General features: G+C 33.4%; 1 protein-coding gene across 1 annotated transcript in view; it reads right to left on the bottom strand.

Moving 5' to 3' along the window:
• DACH2 (dachshund family transcription factor 2) overlaps window positions 1-27,884 on the bottom strand; it is a gene marked incomplete at both ends in the record, with an annotated part of 640,183 nt that overhangs the window by 115,753 nt on the left and 496,546 nt on the right. The window contains 2 exons of the mRNA XM_082681824.1: window positions 18,657-18,740; window positions 21,245-21,380. Coding sequence (XP_082537950.1) covers window positions 18,657-18,740; window positions 21,245-21,380 — 220 coding nt within the window. The remainder of the gene's footprint in view (window positions 1-18,656; window positions 18,741-21,244; window positions 21,381-27,884) is intronic.

Genomic DNA, 27,884 nt, shown 5'->3' with positions numbered 1-27,884 from the left:
TTTATTGGCATATTGTTGCTTTTAGTGATCTCTCATGATCCTTTGTATTTCTGCAGTGTCAGTTGTTACTTCTCCTTTTTCATTTCTTATTTTATTCATTTGAGTCTTCTTTTTTTTCTGGAGTCTGGCTAATGGTTTATCGATTTTATTTGTCTTCTCAAAGAACCAACTTTTAATGTTATTGATCTTTGCTATCATTTACTTCATTTCTTTTTCCTTTATTTCTGATCTTATCTTTATGATTTCTTTCCTTCTTCTAACTTTGGGTTATTTTTTTCTTCATACTCTAATTGCTTTAGGTGTAAGATTTGTTTATTTGAGATGTTTCTTCTTTCCTGAGGTAGGATTGTATTGCTATAATCTTCCCACTTTAGAACTGCTTTTGCTGCATCCAATAGGTTTTGGGGCATTGTGTTTTCATTGTCGTTTCTTTTTTTAGATATATTTTTATTTAATCTTTAATTTCTTCAGTGATCTCGTGGTTATTTAGTAGTGTATTATTTAGCTTCCATGTGTTTGTATTTTTTACAGATTTTTTCTTGTAATTGATATCTAATCTCATAGCATTGTGGTTGAAACAGATATTTGATGATACAAGTTCAATTTTCTTAAATTTTCCAAGGGTTGATTTGTGACCCAGGAAATGATCTCTCCTGGAGAATGTTTCATGAGCACTTGAGTAGAAAGTGCATTCTGTTGATTTTGGATGGAATGTCCTATAAATATCAATTAAGTCCATCTTTCTTAATGTATCATTTAAAGCTTGTGTTTCCTTATTTATTTTCATTTAGATGATTTGTCCATGGGTCAACTGGGGTGTCAAAGTCCCCTACTATGATTGTGTTACTGTCGATTTTCCCTATTATGGTTGTTAGCATTTGCCTTATGTATTGAGGTGCTCCTATGTTGGGTTCATAAATATTTACAATTGTTATGTCTTTTTATTGGATTGATCCCTTGATCATTACGTAGTTTCCTTCTTTGTCTCTTGTGATAGTCTTTATTTTAAAGTCTATTTTGTCTGATATGAGAATTGCTACTCTAGCTTTCCTTTGATTGTCATTTGCATAGAATATCTTTTTCCATCCCCTAACTTTCAGTTTGTTTGTGTCCCTAGGTCTGAAGTGGATGTCTTGGAGACAGCATATATACAGGTCTTGTTTTTGTACCCATTCAGCCAGTCTATGTCTTTTGGTTGGAGCATTTAATCCATTTACATTTAAGGTAGTTATCGATATGAATGTTTTTATTACCATTTTCTTAACTGCTTTAGGTTTGTTATTGTAGGTCTTTTTCTTCTCTTCTGTTTCCTGCTTAGAGAAGTTCCTTTAGCATTTGTTGTAAACCTTGTTTGATGTTGCTGAATTCTCTTAACTTTTGCTTGTTTGTAAAGGTTTTAATTTCTCGGTTGAATCTGAATAAGATCCTTGCTGTTTAATCTTGGTTGTAGGTTTTTCCCTTTCATCACTTTAAATATGTCCTGCCACTTCCTTCTGGTTTGCAGAGTTTCTGCTGAAAGATCAGCTGTTAACCTTATGGGGATTCCCTTGTATGTTATTTGTAGCTTTTCCCTTGCTGCTTTTAATATTTTTTCTTTGTATTTAATTTTTGATAGTTTGTTTAATATGTGCCTTGTAGTGCGTCTCCTTGCATTTATCCAGTATAGGACTCTCTGTGCTTCCTACGGTTGATTATTTCCTTTCCCATATTAGGGAAATTTTCTACTATAATCTCTTCAAATATTTTCTCAGTCCCTTTTTCTTTTTCTTTTGCTTCTGGGACCCTTATAATTAGAATTTTGGTGTGTTTAATGGAGTCTCTGAGACTGTCCTAAATTCTTTCCAATCTTTTTTCTTTATTCTGCCTGCAGCAGTTATTTCCACTCTTTCATCATTCAGGTCACTTACCCATTCTTCTGCCTCAGTTATTCTGCTATTCATTCCTTCTAGAGAATTTTTAGTTTCATTTATTGTATTCTTCATCATTGTTTGTTTGCTCTTTAGTTCTTCTAGGTCCTTGTTAAACGTTTCTTCTATTTTCTCCATTCTATTTTCAAGATTTTGGATCATCTTTACTATCATTACTCTGAATTCTTTTTCAGGTAGACTGTCTATTTCCTTTATTTGTTTGGTGTTGTGGGTTTTTACCTTGCTCCTTCATCTGCTGTGTGTTTCTCTGTCTTCTCATTTTGCTTAACTTACTCTTTGGGGTCTCCGTTTCACAGGCTGCAGGTTCGTATTTCCTGGTTTTCTTGGTGTCTTCCCCCAGTGGGTAAGGTTGGTTCAGTCAGTTGTGTAGGCTTCCTTGTGGAGGGGACTGGTGCCTGTGTTCCTGTGGATGAGGCTGGTTCTTGTCTTTCTGGTGAGCAGGACCACGTCTGGTGCTGTGTTTTGGGGTGTCTGTGAACTTATTATGATTTTAGGCAGCCTCTTTGCTAATGGATGTGGTTGTGTACCTTTCTTGCTAGTTGTTTGGCATAGCATGTCCAGAACTCTAGTTTGCTTGTTGTTGAGTGGGGCTGGGTCTTCATGTTGAGATGGAGATCTCTGGGAGATCTTTTGCCATTTTATATTACATGGGACTGGGAGGTCTCTGGTGGACCAATGTCCTGATCTCGGCTCTCCCACCTCATAGGCACAGGCCTGACACGCGGCCAGAGCATCAAGACCTCTGAGCCACACAGCTCAGAAGGAAAGTAAGAAAAAAAGGGAAGGAAAGAAAGAAAAATAAAATAAAATAAAGTTATTAAAATAAAAAATATATTATTAATAATAAAAATTAAAAAGTAATTGAAAAGAAAGAAGGAAGAGTGCATCGAAACCAAAACACAAATCCACCAATGATAACAAGCTGTAAATCTATACTAAAAATTAACAAAAAACAAAAAATAGATGGACAGACAGAACCCTAGGACAAATGATAAAAGCAAAGCTCTCCAGCTCCTGGTCCTCTTCTATGGAGTGGGCAGCTTCCAGGATCCTCAGGTGGTGCTGGTGGGCCGGAGGTGCTGCCCCATTCCTCGAAGCATGAAGGCACCACAGGAAGGAAGGACTGAGAGAAGGTGCAATCTCTATTTAAAGATTTTCAAGCTACTTGAGTACAAGAACAAGGTTCTGTCATCATTACATTCCAAGCATCTGAAATAATGTGGGGCACAGAAAGCATTATTTCCAAAAATAATTAATTGAAATCATATTAAGGGCCCAAATTATGACCTTGAGAAAATTGTGCATGTGTGAACTCTTTTTGTTATTCTATCACTGTGGCATCAAATGCTATAGATTTTTATAGCATTCTCTACTACAGTACTTTAGCAAGATCTGTTCTGATCTATTGTAACCGTGGAAATCATCAAGATTACTCTGTTTGTGGAAATATACACAGTAAATTAATATGTTTAACCATACTTTCATTCATAATAAAGAATTTTAAATATTTTTTGTTAGTTTTACCTGGGGACTTTTGTATAATACAGTTATCCAAACAAGTACATCCAGAGCAAATAATTTAAAACCTTGACAAAACTATTTATTATTAGAAAATTAAACCTAAAAATTGAAGGTTTGAGTTTTAAAAATACACATGATCATTCTCTGGTTATAGTAACTAATATGTGATGCTATTATCTCAACAAATAAATTCTAAAGGACCAGGATAACTAAATTAGAATAAATAAAAATACATTACTATGACATTTTGATTTGTTACTGGAATTGTAAATAAATTGTTTTGGATCAGAGTATATCACTTTTCTAAATACCAACAGCAGACTTTTTCCTTGCATAACAAATATTCCTAGATTGATGGATAACTATAGAATCTTGGAAAATAAAAAGAGATTAAATGTATTTTAAAAGTGCTGTTTTATTGGGACTTCCCTCGTGGTCTAATTGTAAAGAATCCGCCTTCCAATGCAGGGGATGTGAGCTCGATCCCTGGTCTGGGAACTAAGATCCCACATGTCACAGGGCAACTAAGCCCACATGCCACAACTAGAGAGCTCATGCACATCAACTGGAGAAGCCGTGTGCTGCAAACTACAGAGCCCACGTGCCCTGGAGTCCACATGCCACAACTAGAGAGAGAAAACCCACACACCACAACTAGAGAGAAGCCCACGCACTGCAACGAAAGATCCCACATGCCACAACAAACACACAGCACAGCCAAAAAATAAAATAAATAAAATGTTTTTTAAAAAAGACAACACATTGATTTAAAAAATAATAAAAGTGCTTTTTTATAATACAGAAGAGCCAAATGAACCAACCTATTTTTTATATTTGTATTCAAATGTTTATATTTTCAATTAGCTTAAACCTGAATATAGACTGTGTAATCTAATAATACTACTCTAATAACATCATAGAACGTTTCTTAGGCAAGAGCTTTATGAATATGACTATGAGACTATTAATGTAGAGCTAGTAATAACAAGTAAGTTTGTAATAACAAGTAATTTTATCTTAATTGAGCTCTCACATTGTAATTAAATACAATCTCAAATACTGGTCTCAGAATTTAGCTCCCTTAAAAATGAGAGTATGCACATGGACACACACACACACACACACACACACACACACACACATACACATACACATACACACCATGGCTCATTCATTATTTAAGAAAGGCTCTTAGTTAAAAATAACAGAAATACATTCTGGTTACATCCAGTTTGTTTTATGTGTTATTACTGGCTTTTAAGCTCATGATCCAAATAAGGATGTTTGAGAACTATAACAAACCTCTACATCAGGTGCAAATAATTTTTGAAAAGTGAAATCCTGTCATAATGATCAAAACAGGTCAGACAGTGTCAAAAGTGTTGTAGCTTATCTTGACAAATTTTGATAAGAAGGAAAAAAGAATGAGAAAGGGGTTTCTAAAAGTTATAAACTACTAGCTTGATCTGTCTGGTTTGAGGTTTGTCAAAATATTCCCAGAAGTGTTCTTATAGCAATCACATCCTTATAAGCAGCATCAGACTCTGTTCTAACATGATTTTCAGGTATGGGCAATAGAAATTGAGATATATCTAGTTTAAGTTATTTCAAAAGTCCTTGTCATTTTAATCTAGAATGTTAAATTATTGTTATTAAAGGCTTTATTTTGTCATGATCTTTCACAATGGGAAAAAAGAATGGCTGATCTTTAATCTGGAGATATAATAGAAATATATATGCATATTATATATATATATATATGTGTGTGTGTGTGTATATACATATATTTACCAGCCAAAACATCATTGAGGACACATATAAAATCATGCCTTGAACTATTTACCTTAAAAATGGCATGAAAATGTCTAGTTCACAGATCACAACTGACCCAAACTAGTAATAAGTCAAACAATGTGTAGATATTATAAAATAACATTGCCTTTTAAAATCTTTGAATTTAATGTATGCCTTGGTTTCTCAGCTCATTGCTTGTGCTTTGTTCACCTCAACTGGATGCTTTCAGTTAATTGCTAGAAAACTACTGAGAATTAATCCTGATACCACATTTGCTTATTGCTGTTTCAGGTGTTGTGCACTTGTTTTATCTATAGTTGTTTCATCACTGTAAAAATAAATTAATTCTTTTTTGTCAAAGGAGTATCTCAATTGTACAATATACTTTTCCACTCATGGAATATGTTAGATTAAAATGAAGTTAGAGAACACTTCCCAGCTAATTCTGTAAAACCAGTTTCCCAATTCATCCTATGAAGTGGTAATTCCCTGATACTAAAACTAGACAAAGACATCACAAGAAAGGAAATAACTATAGAACAATATCAATTATGAATATAAGTGCAAAAAATGTTCATCAAAATACAAGCAATTGAAATTCAGCAACACATAAAAATAATTATACATCATGACCAAGAAGACTTTATCCAAGGAACAAAAGTTTAGTTCAACACAAAAAAAAAAAACAGTGAAAATATCTCTTTTTGCAATGACATGATGTGACATGTAGAAAACCCCAAAAACTCCACCAAAAGCCTATCAGAACAAATAAACAAATTCATTAAAGTTTCAGGATTCAAAATCAACATACAAAAATCTGTTGTGTTTCAATACACTAATAAAGAACAATAAGAAAGAGAAATTAAGAAAACATTCCCAAGTACAACTGCATCAAAAAGAATAAAATACTTAGTAATAAATTTACCCAAGGAGGTGAAAGACTTGAACACTGAAAACTACAAAATATTGAAGAAAGAAATTAAATACACAAATAAAAGGAAAAACATCTCATGTTCAGTAATTGGAAGACTTTTATTGTTAAAATGTTCATACTACCCCAAGTGATCTAGAAATTCAGTGCAATTCTATCAAAACCCTAATAGTATTCTTATAGAAATAGGAAAAAAAAACAATTCTAAACTTCATATAGAAACACAAATGACCCCAAATAGCAAAAGCAATATTAAGAAAGAAGAACAAAGATTGAGGCATCATAGTCCTGCTTTAAAATTAACCCTAACCCCAACCCTAACACTAACCCCATCACAAAGCTGTAGAAATCAATAGTATGGAACTAGCATAAAAACAGACATATAGACCAATGGAACACAGAAATAAACCCATGCATATATGGTAAACTGACTTTGACAAAGGTGCCAGGAATACACAATGGGCAATGAATAGTCTCTTCAACAAAAATGGTGCTGGGAAAACTGGGTATCCACATGAAAAATAATAAAATTAAACCCTTATCTTACACCGTACACAAAAATCAACTCAAAATGGATTAAAGACCCAATACTGTAAAACTCCTAAATGAAAACATAGGGGGAAATCTTCATGACATTGGTCTAGGCACTAATTACTTGGATATGCCACCAAAAGCACAAGCAACAAAAGCAAAAAGATAAGTAGTTATGCATCAAATTAAAAAGCTTCTGTACAACAAAGGAAAAATCAAAATAGTAAAAAGACAACCTACAGAACTGAAGAAAAGATTTGCAAACTATATATGTGTTAAGGTGTTAATATACAGAATATAGAAGGAACTCCTACAACTCCATTTAAAAGAGAGAGAGAAACAAATAACCTGATTTTAAAAAGTACTTAGACATTTACCCAACGGAGACATACAAATGGCCAAGAAATATATGAAAATATTGTCAACCTCACTAATCATCAGGGAAATTCAAATCAAAACCAAAATGAGATATAACTTACACCTGTTAAGACAGTCATTTTAAAAAGATAACAAATGTTTATGAGGATACGGAGAAACTGAAACACTTGTATACTGTTGAGTGGGAAAGTAAAATGCTGCAGTCAATATGGAAAATAGTATGGAGGGTCCCCAAAATTAAAAAATAACAACTATGTGATGGATTCTGGGTATATATCCAAAAGAATTGAAATCAGGAACTTGAAGAGATATCTGCAGTCCCAAATTCATTACAACATTATTTACAACAGCCAAGATATTGAAACAACATAAATTCCCATCAATGGATGAATGTATAAAGAAAATATGGCATATATACATAATGGACAATATTATGTATAAAGAAAATATGGCATATATACATAATGGACAATTATTCAGTCACAAATAAGAAAATCTTACCGTATGCAACAACATGGACGAAACTGGAGGACATCATGCTAAGTGAAATAAGTCAGTCACAGAAAGACATGTAGTATATGATTTCACAATATGAGGTATCTAAAACAGTTAAGCTTATAGAAACAGAGAGGAGAATGGTGGTTTGTCAGGAGCTGGAGGGAGGGGAGTGGGAAGTTGCTGTTCAATGGGCACAAAGTTTCAGTTATGTAAGATGAATAAATTCCAAAGATATGCTGTACAACTTTGTGCCTACAATAAAAATAATGTATTGTGCACTTAAAATTTTGTTAAGTGGATAGATTTCAAGTTAAATGTTCTTACCACAATAAAACAATAATAATTATTATTATTATAAACAATTTCCTTTCAAAAATCAATCTAAAGTATTTTATTAGTAGAATAAAGGACAAAAACCACATGATCATCTCAATTGAAGCAGATAAATAATATGACAATATCTAACATATTTTCATGGTAAAGCATTCAATGAACTAGACCTAGAAAGAAACTTCCTCAGTCTGATAAAAGGCATATGAAAAACCCATTGATAACATTATACTTAATGATGAAAGACTGAACACCTTCCCCCTAAGATTGGAAAAAAAGACAAGGATTTACACTCTCACCACTTCTATTCAACATTGTACTGGACATTGTAGCCAGGGGAATTAGGTCAGAAAAAGAAAAGGCATACAGATTGGAAAAGAAGAAATAAAACAATCTCATTTTCAGATGTCATGATTTTATATGTAGAAAACCTTAAAGAATCTACAGAAAACCCATAGAGCTAATAGCCAAGTTCAACAAGGCTGATGAATACAAATTAAATATAGAAAAATAAAATGTATTTCTATACACTAGCAGTGAACAATTCAAAATTGTTGAAATTAAGAAAACAATTTCATTTACAATTGAATGTAAAACATTCAAAATAAAATATGAATAAACTTAGCAAAACAGGTGCAAAACTATGCTCTGAAAGCTACAAAACATTATTGAAGAAATTAAAGAGAACCTATAATAAATGGAAACACATCCCATGTTCATGGATCAAAATATTAATATTGTTATGATGGCAATGCACCCCAAATTGATCTACAGATCCAGTATACTCCCTATAGAAATTTCTGTTGGCATGTTATTAGAAATTGATTATGAAGTTCTTATGAAAATATAAGGGACCCATGATTTCCAAAATAATCTTGAAAAAATAAAAAAAATAAAATTGGAGTACTCATATTCCCAAATTTCAAAACTTATTATAAGGTTACAGTAATCAAGACATTGTAATACTGGCATAATGATAGACATATTGATCATGGAATAGAATTGAGAGTCCAGAAATAAACCCTTAACTTTTATGGTCAAGTGATTTTTGACAAGGGTGCTAACTCAATGGGGGAAATAATAGTGTTTTCAATAAATTGTGCTGGGACCATTGGATACCCAACTGCAAAAGAATAAAAGTAGTTCCCTGCCTAATACCAAACACAAAACTTAACTCAACAGAGATCATAGGTTTAAGTGTGAGAGCTAAAATAACACTCTTAGATCAAAGTATTAGTAGTATATCTTTAAGGAGTATGGTTTAATCTTCAAAGATCTAAGAACAGGAGTATACCTTTAGAAAGTTGGTTTTAGTAAAGGATTCTTAGATATGACAACAAAAGCATACATGGCAAAAGAAAAAAATAGATAAGTTGAACTTTATTAAAATTAAAAACTTTGTTATGAACAATACTATGAAAAAAGTGAAAACACACCACAGAATGAGATAAAATGTTTAAAAATCATATATCTGACAAGGTTCTTATATCCAGAATATATAAAGAACTCTTAAAAAACTTGAAAACATCAAAGACAAACATTTCAATTTGAAAATACAAAACAAAGAAAGGACTTAACTAGATATTTCTTCAAAGAAGATAAGCAAATGGACAATAAGCACATGAAAAGATACACAAAATCATTATTTATCAGGGAAGGCATGTCAAGACCACATGATAACACTTCATACCCACTAGAATGGCTATAATCAAAAAAACAGATAATAATAAGTGTTGAAGAGGATGGAGGAGAATTGAAACACTCACACATTGCTATTGGGAACATAAAATTCCATAGCCACTGTGGAAAACAGTGTTGCAGTTTCTCGAGAGGTCAAATATAGAGGTACCATATATATGACCCAGCAATTCAACTCCTAGGTATACACAGAAAACAAATGGAAACATAAGTGGACACAATAACTGTACACGAATGTTCATAGCAGCATTATTTATAATAGCCAAAAGAGGGAAACACCCTGAATGTCCATCAACTAATGAATGGTTAAACAAAATGTAGCATATCCATACAATAGAATAATATTCAGACATAAGAAGGATGAACCTTGAAATCATTATGCTTAGTGAAAGAAGACAGCTGCAAAAGGCCACATATTGTATGATTTCATTTATATGAAAAATCCAGATTCGGCAAACCCATAGAGATAGAAATCAGGTTAGTGATTTTCAGGGCCTGTGTAAAGGGGAATGCGCAGTGACTACTAATGGGTACAGGATTTTTTCTGGTTTATGAAAATGTTCTGGGGTTCAATAGTAGTGATTTTTGTACAACCATGAGAATATAATGAAAAACACCGAATTGTACATGTTACATGGTTGAGTTTTATTATATATGTGGTACATCTCAGTTTTTTTAGAATGAAAGAGAGATAAAGGAACTTCTGTCTCCAAAAGATGGAGAAGATATACTTTTCCTTATTCCTCCCTCTAAGTACAGCTAAGAACCCTGGACATTATATGCAAAACAAATATAAGAAGACTCTGAATGTGTAGAGAAAAGGTAGACCAATTAGGGACATTGGAACCTGAGGAATAACACAGTAGTGAATAGCCTGGGATCTCTCTTTGCCTCTCATATCCCTGAAGACTATTCGAAAAGCCAGCAATCCATAAACACCAATAGGCACAGACAAATAAATCCCCCAGAAAAGTGTGTTTTCTCTAGCCAAAGGACCAGGAATGGGTAGTTGAGCAACACTAAAAACTTTTAAACAATAACTGCTCTACTTCAGACAAACACCCCAGAAAAATATGTAGCCCTACCTCCACCCCACCAGCAAAGGCCAAATGGGAAACCTAAACTTCGCTCTTCCCAGCCTATAATGAGCTGTGCCAATGCCCTTCAAACTCCACCACCACTGGTGAAGGTGGTGTCAGAAAAGAAGGCTTAATGGAGTTTCAGTAATTTAACAGTGTTTAGCAGCAATGAGGCCACCCCCTCACAGAGAGTATCAGTAGAGACTACATGGAGAGCCTAGACTTCCACTTTCTATCCAGTACCCTTTACCATCTTGGCTGGTATCAGAGAAGATATACTGGAAAGTCAAGACTTTTGCCACTGCTCAGTGGGAATGAGGCCATGTGCAATGTAAGGCAAGGCCACAATGGAGAGTAGTAACTCCTTCCAGACAGGGTGGTATCAACAGAATAAGGAGCCTGAATTACTACCCCCATTCAGCACTACTGTAGCACCAGCTCACCCCAGGATTTCAATGGAGGCAGAGTGGAGAATCTGGACTCCCATACACACCTGGTAGAAATGAGGCAGTGTTGCCTCCCTTGCCCCACCAGAGCTGTGTCAGGAGGCGCCTGAGAAAATGCAAGATTTAAATAAGATCCAGAGTTTCATAATACCTAAAATATCCATGTTTCAATAAAACAATTACTTGTGAAACCAAGAACCTGGAATATATCAACTTGAATGACTAAAGACGATGAACAGCCACCAAACCTAAGATTTCACAGATGATTTTAAAGCTGTCATTATAAAAATACTTCGATGAACAATTACAAAGATGTGTGAAACAAATGAAAGAATAGAAAATATCAGCAAAGAAATGGAAAGTTACAGCAAAAAATAATAATAAAAATGTTCAAAAAGAAGCAGATGGACATTTTAGAACTGAAAACTAAAATAACCAAAATTTTAAAATTCAATGGACAGGCTCAATACATAGAGTGAAGAGGGCAGATGATAGAATCAGTGAACTTAAAAATAGAAATATAGAAATTTCTTAATCTGAACAAGAGGGAGAAAACACACTTTGGAAAAAAAAAGAGAGAGAAAAAAAGAGCTACAGCGGTATGTGGAACTATGACACAAGATCCAACATTTGTGTCATTGGAGTCCTAGAAGGAGAGGAGAAAGAGGTCAAGGCTAAAAAATCTACTCAAAGGAATAAGGTCCCAAAACCTCCCAAATTTGTCAAAAGACATGCACTTACAGACTCAAGAAGCTGAACAAATTCCAAACAGGATATATCCAAAGAAATCTTCACCAAGACACATCAAAGTCAAACTTCTAAAACCAAAGACAAAGAAAAAATCTTGAAAGTAGTCAGCCATTACCTATCAGAGGAAAAGCAGTTCAAACAGCAGTGGATTTCTCATCAGAAACCATGGCAGCCAGAAGGAAATGGGACACCATTTTTCAAGTGCTGAAAAAATAATCATCAACCCAGAATTATGCATCTGGTGAAAATATCCTTCAGGAATGAAAGGGAAATGGAGAAATTCTCAGATGAAGGAAAACTAAGAGAATTTGTTGCCAGCCAACTTACTTTAAAAGAATGGCTAAAGAAAATTGTCTAAACAAAAAGGAAATAAGAAAAGGAAAATTTGAACATCAAGAAGAAATAAAGAACAACAGAAAGAGAAAATTATGAGTAAATACTTATGAAACACTTTGAACTGAATGAAAATAAAAATACAACATATCAAAATTAGTAAAACTTAGCTAAACCAGTACTGAGAAGAAATTTTATAATATTAAATACTCATATTAGAGAAGAGAAAGGGGTAAAATAAGTTATCTAAGCTCCCACTTTAAGAAACTACAAAAAAGAAGAGCAAATTAAACAAACCAAGCAGAAAAGGGCACTAATAAAGGTAAGAGCAGAAATAAATGAAATTGTAAGCAAAGGAACAATAAAGAAAATCAAAGAAACAAAAGCTGATATTTTGAAAAGATGAATAAAATTTGAAAACCTCTAGCTGGAATGACAAATACAAAAGAGAAGGCACAAATTACCATTATCAGTATTCCACAGATATCAAAAGGATAACAAGGAATACTACAAACAGTACTATGCACATAAATTCAATAAGTTAGATTAAACAGATTAACTCTTTAAAAACACAGACTACCAAAACTTGCTTAATAGGAAAAATAGTCTGAGTATTCCTATGACTGTTAAGGAAATTTAATCCAGAATTTTTAATTATCCCCAAAATGTAACTTTTGCACCCAAATGGTTTCACTGAATAATCCTAACCAAGCATTTTAAAAAGAATTGACACCAATTCTACATAATTTCTTCCAAGAAAGAGAAGAAATCCTTCCCAATTCATTTTATGAGACAAGTGTTACTCTGACACTAAATACAAAGCCATTGTCAAAAACAGACTGTAGGTCAATCCCTCCTGAATATAGATGCAAAATTGCAAACAAAATATTAGCTAACCAAATCCCACAATGTATAAAAAGAATTACACACCGTAACCAAGTATGATTTATTCCAGGTGTGTGAGGCTGGTTTAACATTGAAAAATCAATCAATGTATTTCACCATATCAACAAGCTAAAAATTAAAAAAAATAATAATACTATCCTATAAACATAGGCTGAAAATTCATTTGACAAAATGCAACACTCATTCATAATACAAACTTTCAGCCAATTAAGAGCAGAGCTAAATTACCTCAACTAGATAAAGAGTATCTACAAAGAAATCTACAGATAATATCATACATAATGTTGAAAAATTGAACATTTTCCTGCTAAAATCAGAAAGAAGTGAAGGAGTCCCATTCATCACTGTTTTTCAATGTAGTACTAAAAGTCCCAGCCATGACAATAAGGCAAGAAAAAGAAATTAAATTCCCATAAATTAAAAAGGCAGAAATAAATTGTTTTTATTTACAGATGGCATGGCCTGAATGCATATGTAGGAAACCCCAAGGATTAAAACCAACCAAAAAACTTGTAGAGCTAATAAGTGAGGTTAAGTAAGATGGCAGGATGCAAGACCAACATATAAAAATCAACAGTATTTCTATATACTAAGAAAGCTGTAGTGTGAAAACTGAATTTGAGAATACAAAAACATTTATAGTTATTCAAACCATTTATAATTATACAAACAATGAAATACTTAGGTATGAATTTAACAAATCTTGTACAGAACTTGTATGCCAAAAGCTAACTTTGCTGATGAAAGACAGAAAACCTAAATAAATGGAAAGACATACTGTACTCATGTATTGAAAGACTCAAAATAGTAAAGATGTCATTTTTCCCAAATTAATCTGTAGTTTTAATGTAATTCCTATCAAAACCGCATCAAGTTTTTTTTATAGACATATACTATCTTTTATAAAATATATGGAAAAGTCACAGTCTCTAGAATAGCCATGAAAATCTTGGAAAAAAAGAATAAAATAGAAGGAGAAACTCTATCAGATATTAAAACTTACTATAGGGCTTCAATAATCAAGACTGTGGTACTGGTAGAAGGATAGATACATAGGTAAAACTGAAGAAGTAGTCCTGAATAAGTACAGATTACTGATTTTTGATAAATCACCACAGCAATTCAATGAAGGAAGAATAGCCTTTTCCACAAATGGTGCTGGAGCAGAAAAACAAAAAGAACCTTGAGTTGAGATAATGATCATAAACGTAAAAGGTAAAACCATAAAGTACAGAGAAGAAAACACAGGAGAAAATCTTCAGAACCTAAGGCTAGGTAAAGAGATTTTAGACTTGACAGGAAAAGCACCATAACAGAAAAAAATTACAAACTGGACTTCATCAAAATTAAAAACTTTTGCTCTGCATATGACCCTTTTAACAGGTTATAAAAATAAGCTACAGAGTGGGGAAAATATTTGCAAACTACATATTTGACAAAGGACTTGTATGTAGAATATGTAAAGAATTCTCATAATTCAACAAAATAAAAACAAACCAATTGGAAAATGGGGAAAATACATGAAGAGAGACATTTCATCAAATGTGATATACAAACAAGAGATTCAATATCACTAGCCCTTAGAGAAATGAAAATTAAAACTGCAATGAGATATCACTACATGCACCTATGTGAAGAGCTATTTTTTTTTCTTTTTTTAAAAAAAGGACCACACGAAATGCTAGTAAAGATGTGGAGAACGTGGACCACTCATGTATTGCTTGTGGGGATATAAAAATGATCCAGCCACTCTGGGAGAGAGTTTGGCAGATTGTTATAAAACTACACATACACTTATCACATGACCCATCACTTGAGCATTTGTCCCAGAGAAATTAAAAGTTATATCTATATAAAAACATGTACATAAGTGTTTCTAGAAGTTTTATTAATAATAGACAAAAACTGGACACAATGCGATGTCGTACAATGGATAAATGGTTACACAAACTCTGGTACATGCATACCATAGAATACTACTCAGTAATATAAAAGGAAAAACTATTGACACATGCAACAATCTGAACGAATATCAAGGGAATTTTGCTAAGTGAAAAAATGTCAATCTTAAAAAGTCATATACTGCATGATTCCAATTTTAGAACATTCTTAGGATGATGGAATTATAAAGATGGAAAACGGTGGTTTTCAGGGGTTAGGGATCATGGAGTGCAGAGGAGACAATAAAGGAATAGCAGGAGAGACATCCCTGTGGTGATAGAGCAGTCCTATATCTTGATTGTGCTGGTGGTTATACAAATCTAAACATGTGATAAAATTCCATAGAAGGATACATGCAGACATACACACCAATGAATTCATGTAAAACTGGTGAAATTTGAGTAACACCTGTGGACATAGCAATGTAAAACTTCTGATTTTCATATCGGGGTAAGATTATATAAGATTTTGCCATTGAGGGAAACTGGTTGAAGGGTTTACACAAGATCTTTATGTATTCTTTTTGGAACTTAATTTGAGTCCACAACTGTTTCTAAATAAAAAGTTTTAAAAATGAAGGCAATTCGAAGAAAATTTCCAGTAAGATATGTTTCTTCTTTCTCTCATTTCTATTTGGAATCACAGAATGGCATAAAATGCACAAAATTTTATCTTTCACTTTCCTTTATGTATTTTAATGTCATCATAAGTTTATTTGTAATGATGTTTATATTTTAGTTGGTGCAATACTTTAGTATCTCTTATTCATAAAATATAATATGCATCAGATATATTTTCCATTTTATCCAGGGTTATAATCATTTCCAAACACCTTCCATAAATGATTTAGTGTAGTATCTGGGATTGTCTCAGGAATAGATTAAGAGGGAGAAGCATCTGATTGAATAGAAAGTATTTACATTATTATAGTGTCAATATATAGCCCAAGCCCTCCTCTAAACTGAATTAGCCTATTTGTATAAAAGTAAATACAATAGTACCTTTATTTTAGATGAGATATACTTTAGAGTCTTATGATCAAAGGATGTTAAAACTATTAGCTTTTCATCTGTAAACTGTGGACTGATTTAAAATGTAATGTTTCAGTGGACTCAAGTCATGTAATGTTTCAGTAGCTAGATGATACATTTATTGTTCCAATGTTTATACAGCATTCCAAATTTGACCATCATACTTCTTGTACATATAAAGTTTTCAATAGATACATTCAATACAAAATGCAAAATATCAAAAAGCTCCTATTCCTGACAGCAGTTTGGGAGACCAGTGGCTGCCAAGGGAAGAGGGTCTTGTTTTGGACCTTTGCTTCCACATGGGTGAAGTAAGGTATATAGTCCCAAAGTCTCTACTCTAAAGAATCCCAGAACTGATTGCTAAAAATTATGTAACACAATGTCATAACATGTGATTGATTTGGTCAATTTGTTTGACTAAGTCTGTGGAAAAATAAAATCAAAGGCTTTATTTGATTGACGATTCAGTTTAGTCAAAATACTTGAGTCAAAACTAAAATAGCAATTCTGGTAAGTCATGTTGGACGTAGTCTAAATGGAACTCACTGCATGAAAGCCCAGATCATATAGACTTTGAAATGTCTGCATATGAAAATGTAAGGCAAAATACAAATTATCATTTGAGATATGTATCACACTAGCTGTCACCCAATTTTACAAGGTAGAGTAAGAGGCGGGCTACATGAAGCATACTTTAATCATTTTCTGAAAATGTCCACATAACAGCAAAGCTGGCATTTTATAATTTCCAGAGCTATAAATCATTTTTAAAATCACGATATTACTCAAAACAGATGTGAAAACATATGTTTGCTACAATTGTATAAACTGCCTACTTGTCAAACTTAATAAATGTTGAGACTTCTACTTTAACTGCATTCCCTTTTAAGAACTAAAATCTATTTGAGGAAAATATATTTTATTTTAAGTACAAATGTAACTGGTAGAACTTAACATAGAAAATCTCATTTAAAAGAAAGTTTTCCATTATAACCAGAGAAGTACAGTTTAATATGCCACTCCAGTCTATTAATGTCCTCACCAGGATGTGTGACCAACATATTTGAAATGAATATAACTGTGCCATTCCACAGTAAGAGATTCAGAAATGCCAGTGCATACCACTGTGTATTTTATGAAAATCGGCTACTGTACATCTGTACTAGCACTCTAGCTGATTTTTAATAAGACACAGCAGTGTGTACTTGAACACTACAGCAAACAGGCCAGTCCTAAATGCCATTTTGACTTATGGGGTTTGCAGTTCTGACAGAATCATATGTATCATGTACAGCTTGAGATTTTCCTAGAAAATATGCTTTACTTCCAAGCTGTCCTTCAAATAGTGATGACTTGCTAGGAAAGAAGTTTCAGGAACAAATTGTTTTTGAGTTATGAATGAAATTTCATCTTTAACTATAATTCCATTACCTGTGTAAGAGTTTGGGTAGTTTAATATACTGAACCTGACTTCCATTCTGACCACTTTTCTGAAATAAAGCATTTATATCTTGGTGCCCCAGAGGGTACAGTCTTTCAGTGTTTGGATAAAAAAGATAAAATATGTGGCAAGGAAACCAACAATGGACCAATGAAATTAAAATTATACATTATTCCAAATTCTAACTAAAATGCTCATCTAGGTCATTAGAAAGCAAGTTCAGTCTAGAGAAGAAATAAAAAAAATGTCTCCATTAACTCTTCAGCTCATGGAATGTTTTTTTCTGTATATTATGAGCATCTTTATTAAAGATGGAAAAATACACCCTATAGTGAAGTACAATCAGACCATCTGATGATCTGATAAATTACATGTTAGCTTATGTTCTTTAGCTTAGAGTTACTAACTCATGGTGATAGTAATAATGCATAGCCTATAACATACTGATATATTTTCCTTTACTCTTACCTTTACAGCCTTTTAAACAAAGTTGTACTCAGTTTTCATATCAAGGAAGCAAGTCTTTGAAATTCTGACTTTCCCTACCTTCTTTAAACAGATATCCTAAGAAAAAATTGGATACTGTGCAGAAATGACATGTTTGTCAGTTGATTACAAGCCAGATTGATGTCATATCTATTAATATTATAGGTAAATACCTGATTGGAGCTGCTTGCTAAACTTTCCTCTGAAATGTCCAAATTAGCATATACTTTTAAAATCACTTTTGAGTGTTGAAGGGAACATCTCTCCTCTATGACAGTAACTCAAGTTTTTCAAACATAACCATCAAATAGTGATTCATTTAAATATAGTCAACAAAGTGCATACATAATAAAAAGAGAATCAGATGTCTCGGAATAGGCATAATAAAAGGGCTTAGGGTAAAGTTTCCAACCATAGGCACAGAGAAACTTTGGACTAATATGTTATTTATAACATCAAATAAACAAGCTTCAGGTAAATATTATTTTTTTACTACTAAAAGAATTTATCCAAAGCCAGTATGGATCTGTTCTGACTTAGGGAAATGTGGATGCAATATACAGCAATGGAATGTTAATTGAGTTAGTATCTGATCTTTATATGTACATCAAATAAGCAAAAGTCATTTTACCTTTATTTTCCCTTTGGAATTTTTTGATGGTTGGTCCATTATCCTGATCAACGATAAGTTCCTCTCTATTGTTGGGCATCATAACTATAAATAAGAGATATAACTGAGTAATTTTATTGCAAAACACCCAAAAGAAAAGCAGAAAACCATTACATAAATACCTATTTTACTCCAATAACAACATGAATTTTATACACTTCTACTTCTGAACAAGTGAAAAGATTTTTGTTGTTCTGATCATACAATTTAAAAATCAATAAGCTGCTTAATCATATGAATTTTAAAGTATAATTAATACATAGTACATATATAATTTCCAACATATTTTCTTTAAATCATTTAAAATATTTCCTCTTTTGAAATTCATGTACAAATTAGTTATTTACCTCCATAATTAATAATATATTTCCCAAAATGCTTCAGAGAGAATTTTGCACTTAATCTCATGAGTTTAAAATAATTATGAATTTAGTTTACTTTGTAGAGTTTTTGTAAATATATAGCAAAATTAATAGATAAAATATAATTTTCTGGTAATTGTAGGTGCTTCTTCACAAGACATTTATATTGAAAGAGGAAAAACATGTCAATTTCAGTTTATCATTTAATTCTCTTTAGTTATATTTTATTAAAATGTTATATAGCACTATCAATAAAGTATGGTCACTTTAAACCAAAAATCATCAAACCTTTTAATTCACTTATAGACAATCGCACTATCACGCTTGGACAATTGTGGAATGTGCATAGAGAGTATAATTACTGCCGGTGGAATAAGAAATGTTTTATGTTGTCAAGATTTTTTATAATATTATATTGCTTTGGATATAGTTTATTTCTAAGTATGACATCTCTTACGATATGTCTATTACAGAGTACACATATTTCCCTGTGTGCTCTGCTTTTAGCCAGCACTCAATAAATAATTCTCTCTCTCTTTTTCCTCTCTACCGCCCTCCCTCATCAGTACAAAGATTTTCCTAATAGAAGAATGTATGTTTCTTGATTCCTTTATGGTCATCTGGCTACCCCCACAGGTCTTGCTCAGACTCTCTTGAATCTGTTGCACACAATATTGTAACTAGTAGTTTAGTCTGCATCCACAGAACAGAGTAAAGCTAGAAAACCTCTGTCACCTCTTCCAGGAATTAAATTTACTCCCTTATGGCCAATAGCTACAAGTTCTAATTCAGTGGTTAATTCTGGCTGCACATTAGAATGTCCTGAGAAGATATTGAAAAGCAAAACAGAACACTCCTTCTAGGCTCTATTCCAGACGAGGTAAATGAGACCCTGAGCGTGTGGCCTGGGCATCCAGATTTGTAAATACTCCATAGGCGATTATAATGGGGAGCCAGATTTGAGACCCACTGGGATCACTATGAAGCTAAATAGTTACAAAGAATATATAATATTGACAAGCTAAGTGAGACTTGGATGAATTTCCACAAGAGAGAAATCATCTTTGTCCTTCCCCACCACAAATCCAGAACCTAACACCTTCCCTAATTCCTCAAATTCCTTTCCTCCCCCATAAAAACATTATTTTGGAGAGTCTTGAAGCAATCACTCTTATGAAGTGTAAAAATTTAGAGTTTACATTAAAAATGTCCCAATAGTAAGACTAAAAGAAGAGAAGATATTATTTTCCCTAAAGGAAATGGGTACTTAGGAAATTGGATTGTGTAGGTACAGAAGATTAATGAAGATTTTACCTAGCTCACTTTGTTCATACTTATTATATACCAAATGAGAATTTGTTATAGCTGAACGCACTGGGTAATGTCTGTATACCTGAGTAGGATCAAACAGCAGGAGATGATAAGTAATCAAGGTAAAGCCACACAGAGAAAAATAGTGCTTATCCTTCACATTTCCTTAGCGCTTTAAATTTCTGAAGTGTTTTTTTCCACATATTATTTCATTTGACCTTATAAAACTCCAGTGCAATAGGCAGAGCAGTAATTATATCCATATGTTAGGTAAAGATACTCATTGTGGTTAAGTGACATACCCAAGATCTCATAGCTAGTTAGTGCCAGACTGTGTCTAGAGTCAAGTCTCCAATATGCCAGATCACTGACAATAACATTATAATATTTCTGGAATAGTGTCTGTGGTGTAAGACTTCTGAAACAATAAAAAAGAAACGTAGGAAAAATCATGTTAAAATTTGTGATCTGAATTGTTGAGATTATTGCAAATCATATATTGATTCACTTTTTAATCACTCTTACATGATCAACTGTCCAAAGGATATCTTATCTTCCATTATTCAAAGGGTGCTGTGAATATAGCAAGTGATTTGTATCACACTAGCTGCCAAGTACCAGCATATTGAATTAACATATACTCTACAAAAATCCCATCAAATTGTTCCCATGAGATCCAGTGATACAGTAAATGAAGCCCCTTCCAGAGAACAAACTTCTAACACCTTTTTTGTTGTTCGTATTGCTTCTGTAATAAAGAATCACCACTTTTCAAAAAGCATCAATTCCCCTAGGTTTTTCTCCCCTCTCTATTGCCTAATGAAGAATTTCCTGAAAGATTATCTTTCAGTTCCTTGCTTCAGGTGAGATACTCACCCATTCTCTCTGAATGGTGATCCATCTGAGAGGGAGAGCTGGACACGCTGCTGCTGGGGTGGGAGGAGGTCTGGCTCCCAGGGCGATGACTCTCTTCCAGAGAAGGAGCAGGAGAAGGACTCTCTGGGATCCGTTCCTTACACAAAAGGAAACACAAAAGGAAATGTGATCTTGCACAAAGTTTTTCACGTTGGTGGAGTCCATAACATTTGAAATGTTGACCTTTCATCCTGAAAGTGCATACATCCATAATACTTGGTCTTAAACACATATCTTCAGACAAAACCATATTTTTTTGTTCTTGGGAAATTAATGGGATATTGTGAGGGTTAAATAAGAGAAAAAGATGAAAAGTCTCAGTGCTATGCCAGATACATGGTAGAGTATAAGAAAGGTTAGTTTCCATTTCCTTTCCTAGGAAATACGTCAAGGATTACGAAGTAAAGTGACTATTGTTAGTGAAAATTTGTTATTGTAAGCTTCTACATTGATATAATGTTCAGGCCATAACCTGGAGGGTGAGCTTACTGTCTGAGTAAAAATATCCCCCAAAGGTAAACACCTGGAACCCTGGAATAAAACTTACAAATAGTGGTGCCTGGTACATGTTGTATCTTTCTGCACTGACAAAACTTATGGCAATAATATACTTGTGATCTATCAGACCTTAGGAATTCATGTTGAATTTTGCAAACAAAATAGTTTGATAGTCACAGGACACAACGATGGGTTTTTGAAACTAACACTAAGACCTATCAATATCAGTTCATTAGTATTGTTTAGATTTTTATAGTTTTAAACTATGAATTTGAATAAAAATAACATTTCTTTTATATATCTCAACAGTAATGGTTATGGTTCTCAGGACTTTTGTGATAATTAATATTGCTAAAAACTCTGAAGTTATTCACTGTGCTTATGCATCACAAACTGATGAATAAATCTGAAAATCATTTAGTTAATTTGATCAATTAAAAAAACACATTGTAGATTTTTTGATGATGGCCATTCTGACTGGTGTGAGATGATATCTCATTGTAGTTTTGATTTGCATTTCTCTAATGATTAATGATGTTGAGCACTCTTTCATGTGTTTGTTGGCAGTCTGTATATCTTCTTCGGAGAAATGTCTATTTAGGTCTTCTACCCATTTTTGGATTGGGTTGTTTGGTTTTTTGTTATTGAGCTGCATGAGCTGCTTATAAATTTTGGAGACTAATCCTTTGTGAGTTGCTTCATTTGCAAATATTTTCTCCCATTCTGAGGGTTGTCTTTTAGTCTTGTTTATGGTTTCCTTTGCTGTGCAAAAATCTAGAAACAATAAATGCTGGAGAGGGTGTGGAGAAAAGGGAACACTCTTGCACTGCTGGTGGGAATGTGAATTGGTACAGCCACTATGGAGAACAGTATGGAGGTTCCTTAAAACACTACAAATAGAACTACCATATGACCCATCAATCCCACTACTGGACGTATACCCTGAGAAAACCATAATTCAAAAAGAATCATGTACCAAAATGTTCATTGCAGCTCTATTTACAATAACTTGGAGATGGAAACAACCTAAGTGTCCATCATCAGATGAATGGATAAAGAAGATGTGGCACATATATACAATGGAATATTACTCAGCCATAAAAAGAAATGAAATTGAGCTATTTATAATGAGGTGGATGGACCTAGAGTCTGTCATACAGTGTGAAGTAAGTCAGAAAGAGAAAAACAAATACCGTATGCTAACACATATATATGGAATCTAAGAAAAAAATGTCATGAAGAACCTAGGGGTAAGACAGGGATAAACAACAGACCTACTAGAGAATGGACTTGAGGATATGGGGAGGGGGAAGGGTAAGCTGTGACAAAGTGAGAGAGTGACATGGACATATATACACTACCAAACGTAAAATAGATAGGTAGTTGGAAGCAGCCGCATAGCACAGGGAGATGGGCTTGGTGCTTTGTGACCACCTGGGGGGTGGGATGGGGAGGGTGGGAGGGAGGGAGACGCAAGAGGGAAGAGATGTGGGGGCATATGTATATGTATAGCTGATTCACTTTGTTGTAAAGCAGAAACTATCACACCATTGTGGAGCAATTATACTCCAATAAAGATGTAAAAAAAAAAACACATTGTAGTGTTTATCCATATATGCAATAAATGTGACTCAGTGATATATATGCTGGGACAGAGAATGTTTATTCTATAAAATATTTAATTAATCCATAATAAATTTCTTAAATTAAATGTTCTAATTATGTGTAATTACAACCTCAGTATTCTAATCATAACATTAAAAATTAGTTTGTCAAATATGTGCTTATACATTTTCACAATGATTTTGCACAAGAGGCCCAAAACAGATAAACTCCTTAAAGGAAAACTGCTTAATGCAAAATTAATATTATGAGAGTTAAAGGTTATTATTTCATTAGTGGAAATTAGCATTTTGCAATGTCTATCATTGTGGCAGAGAGAATAGTGCCTCTCTGCCCTGCCAAAGATGTTTAGTCCATATCCTAAGAGCTAGAGCCTGTGAATATGTTATCTTACATGGCAAAATGGACTTTTCAGATGTGACTGAGAACCTTGAGATAGAGCTATTACACTGGATTATCTTGGGGCAGAAAGGAAAGTCAGAGGAAGATATGATTATGGAAGAATGGTCAGAGAGATAAGCTGGAAAAGGCAAGGAAATCGATTCTTTATTGGGAGCTTACAGAAAGAAATGCACTCTTTCCAGCAGCTTGATTTTAGCTCAATGATAGCCATGTCAGACATCTGACCTACAGAACTATAATATAATAAATTTGCATTGTTTTAAGCTACTTAATTTGTCATAATTTGTTACAGAAACAATAAAGAACTAATACAGTCATCAATGTAGTATGTTCATTTTTAATGTTGTTTTATATATTATTATTTAGCATTTAGCTAACATTTGATAATTTTAATGAAATGAACAGCAGACTTTGTGTATATTAGCTACAATATGATATAGTTATTAAATACCAATAATTGTAAATATATACTACACCTTAAAGGCTCTATGACTTTTGTCATGCTTCAAAAACAATGTTTTAAGACAGAGAAATATATATTTAGTATACAGTTAAGTATACAGTTGCAATACTATGTACACAGGGCAAGATCAAAAGACAATATAAGCAAAGCAGAAGAGAATCATTTTTTTCCAAATAATTATATTTGTATTTTGGAGGGAAGGTATGGAGATGGGCAGCAAATTATATATAGACTTTATACCACATTGTTTTACTTTTTGAAAAGACTAGTAGTTCATCAGCTGTGAAATTCAACCTGAAGTGTAGTGATTAAAAATATAATCCCTAAATAGCACGTGTACATACACACACACACCCTTACGAAAGGAATTTCATATATGAGGTCAAAATTATTTTTTGCTTTTCACTGTTGTGTAGTTTCAATGATTCTATGCTAAACTATGCCCATTCAGTCTTTGAATTCTAACATTGGATATTTGCTGAAAAATATGTAATTTAATAGCTATGTTTATCTCTAATGGACCTGTAAGTGAATGGATAGAGACAAAGTACAGCAGTTACTGAGCAAAAATAGAACTGAACAAACAAAATCACTGTGTAGTGGCAAACAGGAATAATACACAGCAATATATGCTGCCATAATAAAAATGGAAAATTTGGGAGTGATTCATAAAGTTGATGGTTTGGAAAAGCAAGAGAATTCAAGTGACAGTGATACTTGATCTTGCTCACCCTGCTTATAAAATGAAAGCTCATACTGAATTTTTTAAAAATTGGAAGAACATCTACACAAATAGAAAGTACTATAAATAATGAGAAAAAATACAATGCTATAAAGAGGAATCCTCCAAAATGTTTAAAATTTTCATATGAACAAATAATATGAACTCAAATAATTACTCTTAAACACTTTCTTTGACATTTTGAACATTACATTAGGTGGAAAAATAAATTAACTTTGAAAACATGACTTAGAGCTACAGTAGCATTTTGCATAAAGTCATATTTCTGCTTTAATATTTTGTAGGCTGCACTTTCCAAATTCGATCAAGATTCAATTCATTGTTATTGTTTCCTAAGAGGTCAGACTTTTTTCACAGACTTTTTTCACAGACTTTTTTCACCATGTAAACAACATTAGATGAATCCAGTGCCTCATACTGATTAAGAATTAGGTGGGTTTAAAAAAGTAATCTGTGGCTTCCCTGGTGGCACAGTGGTTGAGAGTCCACCTGCCGATGCAGGGGACCACCTGCCGATGCAGGGGACACGGGTTCGTGCCCCCGTACGGGAAGATCCCACATGCCGCGGAGCGGCTGGGCCCGTGAGCATGGCTGCTGAGCCTGTGCGTCCGGAGCCTGTGCTCCGCAACGGGAGAGGCCACAACAGTGAAAGGCCTGTGTACCTCAAAACAGAAGAAAAATCTGTAGGAAACTGGGAATGTTTAATTTTGCCTAAAATAATGAATAGTTCTATAAACAATTTCTACTTTGCAAGTAAGCAGATCCATTTTTCAGCCCTGTAATCAGTATGCATCTATTTAGCTACTTAACTGCAATGTGTTTTGGTTCATTAGGTGGCTACTGTTGTGTCTCAGTCTCGTTAAATTTTCACAGCAAGTTAATCTGTTTTATTACAAATGAGAACACAAGTGATAATGTCTTCACCATTTGCCAAATACAGGGTTAACAGTATTTGCAACAAATCAATAAGGGCATTTAAAAAGGAAAATTGCAAATCTATAACTCCATTTTACTCATTGATGACATAATTTTATTTGGCATTTATGAGTTTTACAACACTGTTACTCTTCATGTATTTCATTTGTGCCCCATCAAAAACAGCTGTAGCTCTTCTGAAACACTGCAGAAGTTTTCTCCATATTCAGTCAAAGTAGCAAAGGAGGGAGATTTCCAAAACTGATACATACTTACCCAATCAATCCCCACTTTCCCCTGAAATTAGTAAAATTATCTGCAATAATAACTCAAATTCTAGCATATACATACATAGTTCAAGGCTTGTGCCTAAGAAGAAAGAGTCATTATAGAAAACATTTTTAATTAGTACCTATTATTCCCTCTTCTATCACACTGTTTCCCTTTTTTGGGGGTACATATGTTCAAAGGAGATGTTCATCATATTAAATCATTTGAAAGTACATTTGAACCTTAATAAAAAACAGGGTCAAAGCTGAGAATAATCAGTTTTATACAAGGTTTAACACAGTCAGTTTGGTAAAGGCTTTAGTTTGTTGGCACTAAGGTATCAATTCTGCCCATTTTCATGGAGATCCTTTATTTCATCTCAATGTATTTCTTTACATCTTTGGAAGTATAATATACGTAGAACTTGTGAAGTACTAATACATGCATATTAAACGTGTTTATATGTATGTGTTCATGTGCGTAGTTGCCTTTTAAAAACACCTATCTCAATGTTAAATTGTACCTCTGATGTTTTATGATACTGATTCTTCTCAAGCATTCAGTGGGGTTATGTAACATACAATTTGTATTTTTATTTAATTGGAATTCAACTCTCACTGCAATTACTCTTCCAAATGTTAATCTATTAATGAGTTCTAAAGGATTTAATGGCATTTCGCTGCTTAGGAGTGGCTTTTGGAAGTTTATCTGAATGCTAGATATTTTATTCATGCATTTGTCTTGATATTTCATATTTAATTGATGTGTTCCTTCTGTACTGTCACCAGAGTTATGCAGAAACAGAACAGATTTTAATTTGACAGACTTAAATAATAAAATCAGGAACAAGAAAATAAGAAGTTTGTTCATTGTTGTTGCTAACTTGGGTTACCATTAGTCCTGAGGAAGAATTTGATGCTCAGATTTATTATCTTTGAATACTATTGGATGCATGATACTTTATGAATTTTTATGAATCAGTTTAAGAATTAGTATGTGTTCCACAATCAACAATATACAAATGTATTTAAGTTAACACAGATGGATATGGCAGGGTTTTCATGAATTTAGAAAAAAACAGACAGATGAGGGGGGTACAACTGGAACATGTAACCATGAGAAAGTCCAAAATCATAAGCATGCCCTAACTGTGACCTATGTAATATTTGGACAAAGGACCCTTCCACCTCTTCAATTTGAAACTTGTTCTGGAAGAGGCTGACAGCTGAAGAGAATCAGCCATAATATCTGTTCATAGCATGTAAATGACCTCGAGTGGGAGAATGGATAGTTCAGTGGGAATATGTATGGCTTGCAAATTATGTTGTAGGCTTGGGCCTCTGCCACCCATCCAAACACACACACACACACACACACACACACACACACTCACCTTAATTCTCACTCAATGCATCTTCATCTCACGTTCTAAAAACAGTAATAGCTTTGTCTTTCCACAGAGCACTTAGAATAAGACTCAACTAGTGATTTTTTCAGTGAATTTGAATTATCACAAAAAACCCTCTCTGTGTTGACTAATTTTAATACCAGATGTTCACGTGCTAATGCCATTGCCTTGTGACAATTTCCAATCAATTCATTAATTGCCAGCTGCTCAGCTAAACAAAAAACACAGCTAATCAGATGATACTGGTAAACAGCTAAATAACAGCTTCCTACTTAAATTT

Source organism: Grampus griseus, assembly GCF_964374135.1.
Source record: "Grampus griseus genome assembly, chromosome: X".
Lineage (NCBI taxonomy): Eukaryota > Metazoa > Chordata > Mammalia > Artiodactyla > Delphinidae > Grampus > Grampus griseus.
The sequence above is the reverse complement of the archived record's forward strand: the minus strand, read 5'-3'. Positions and strand labels throughout refer to the sequence as shown.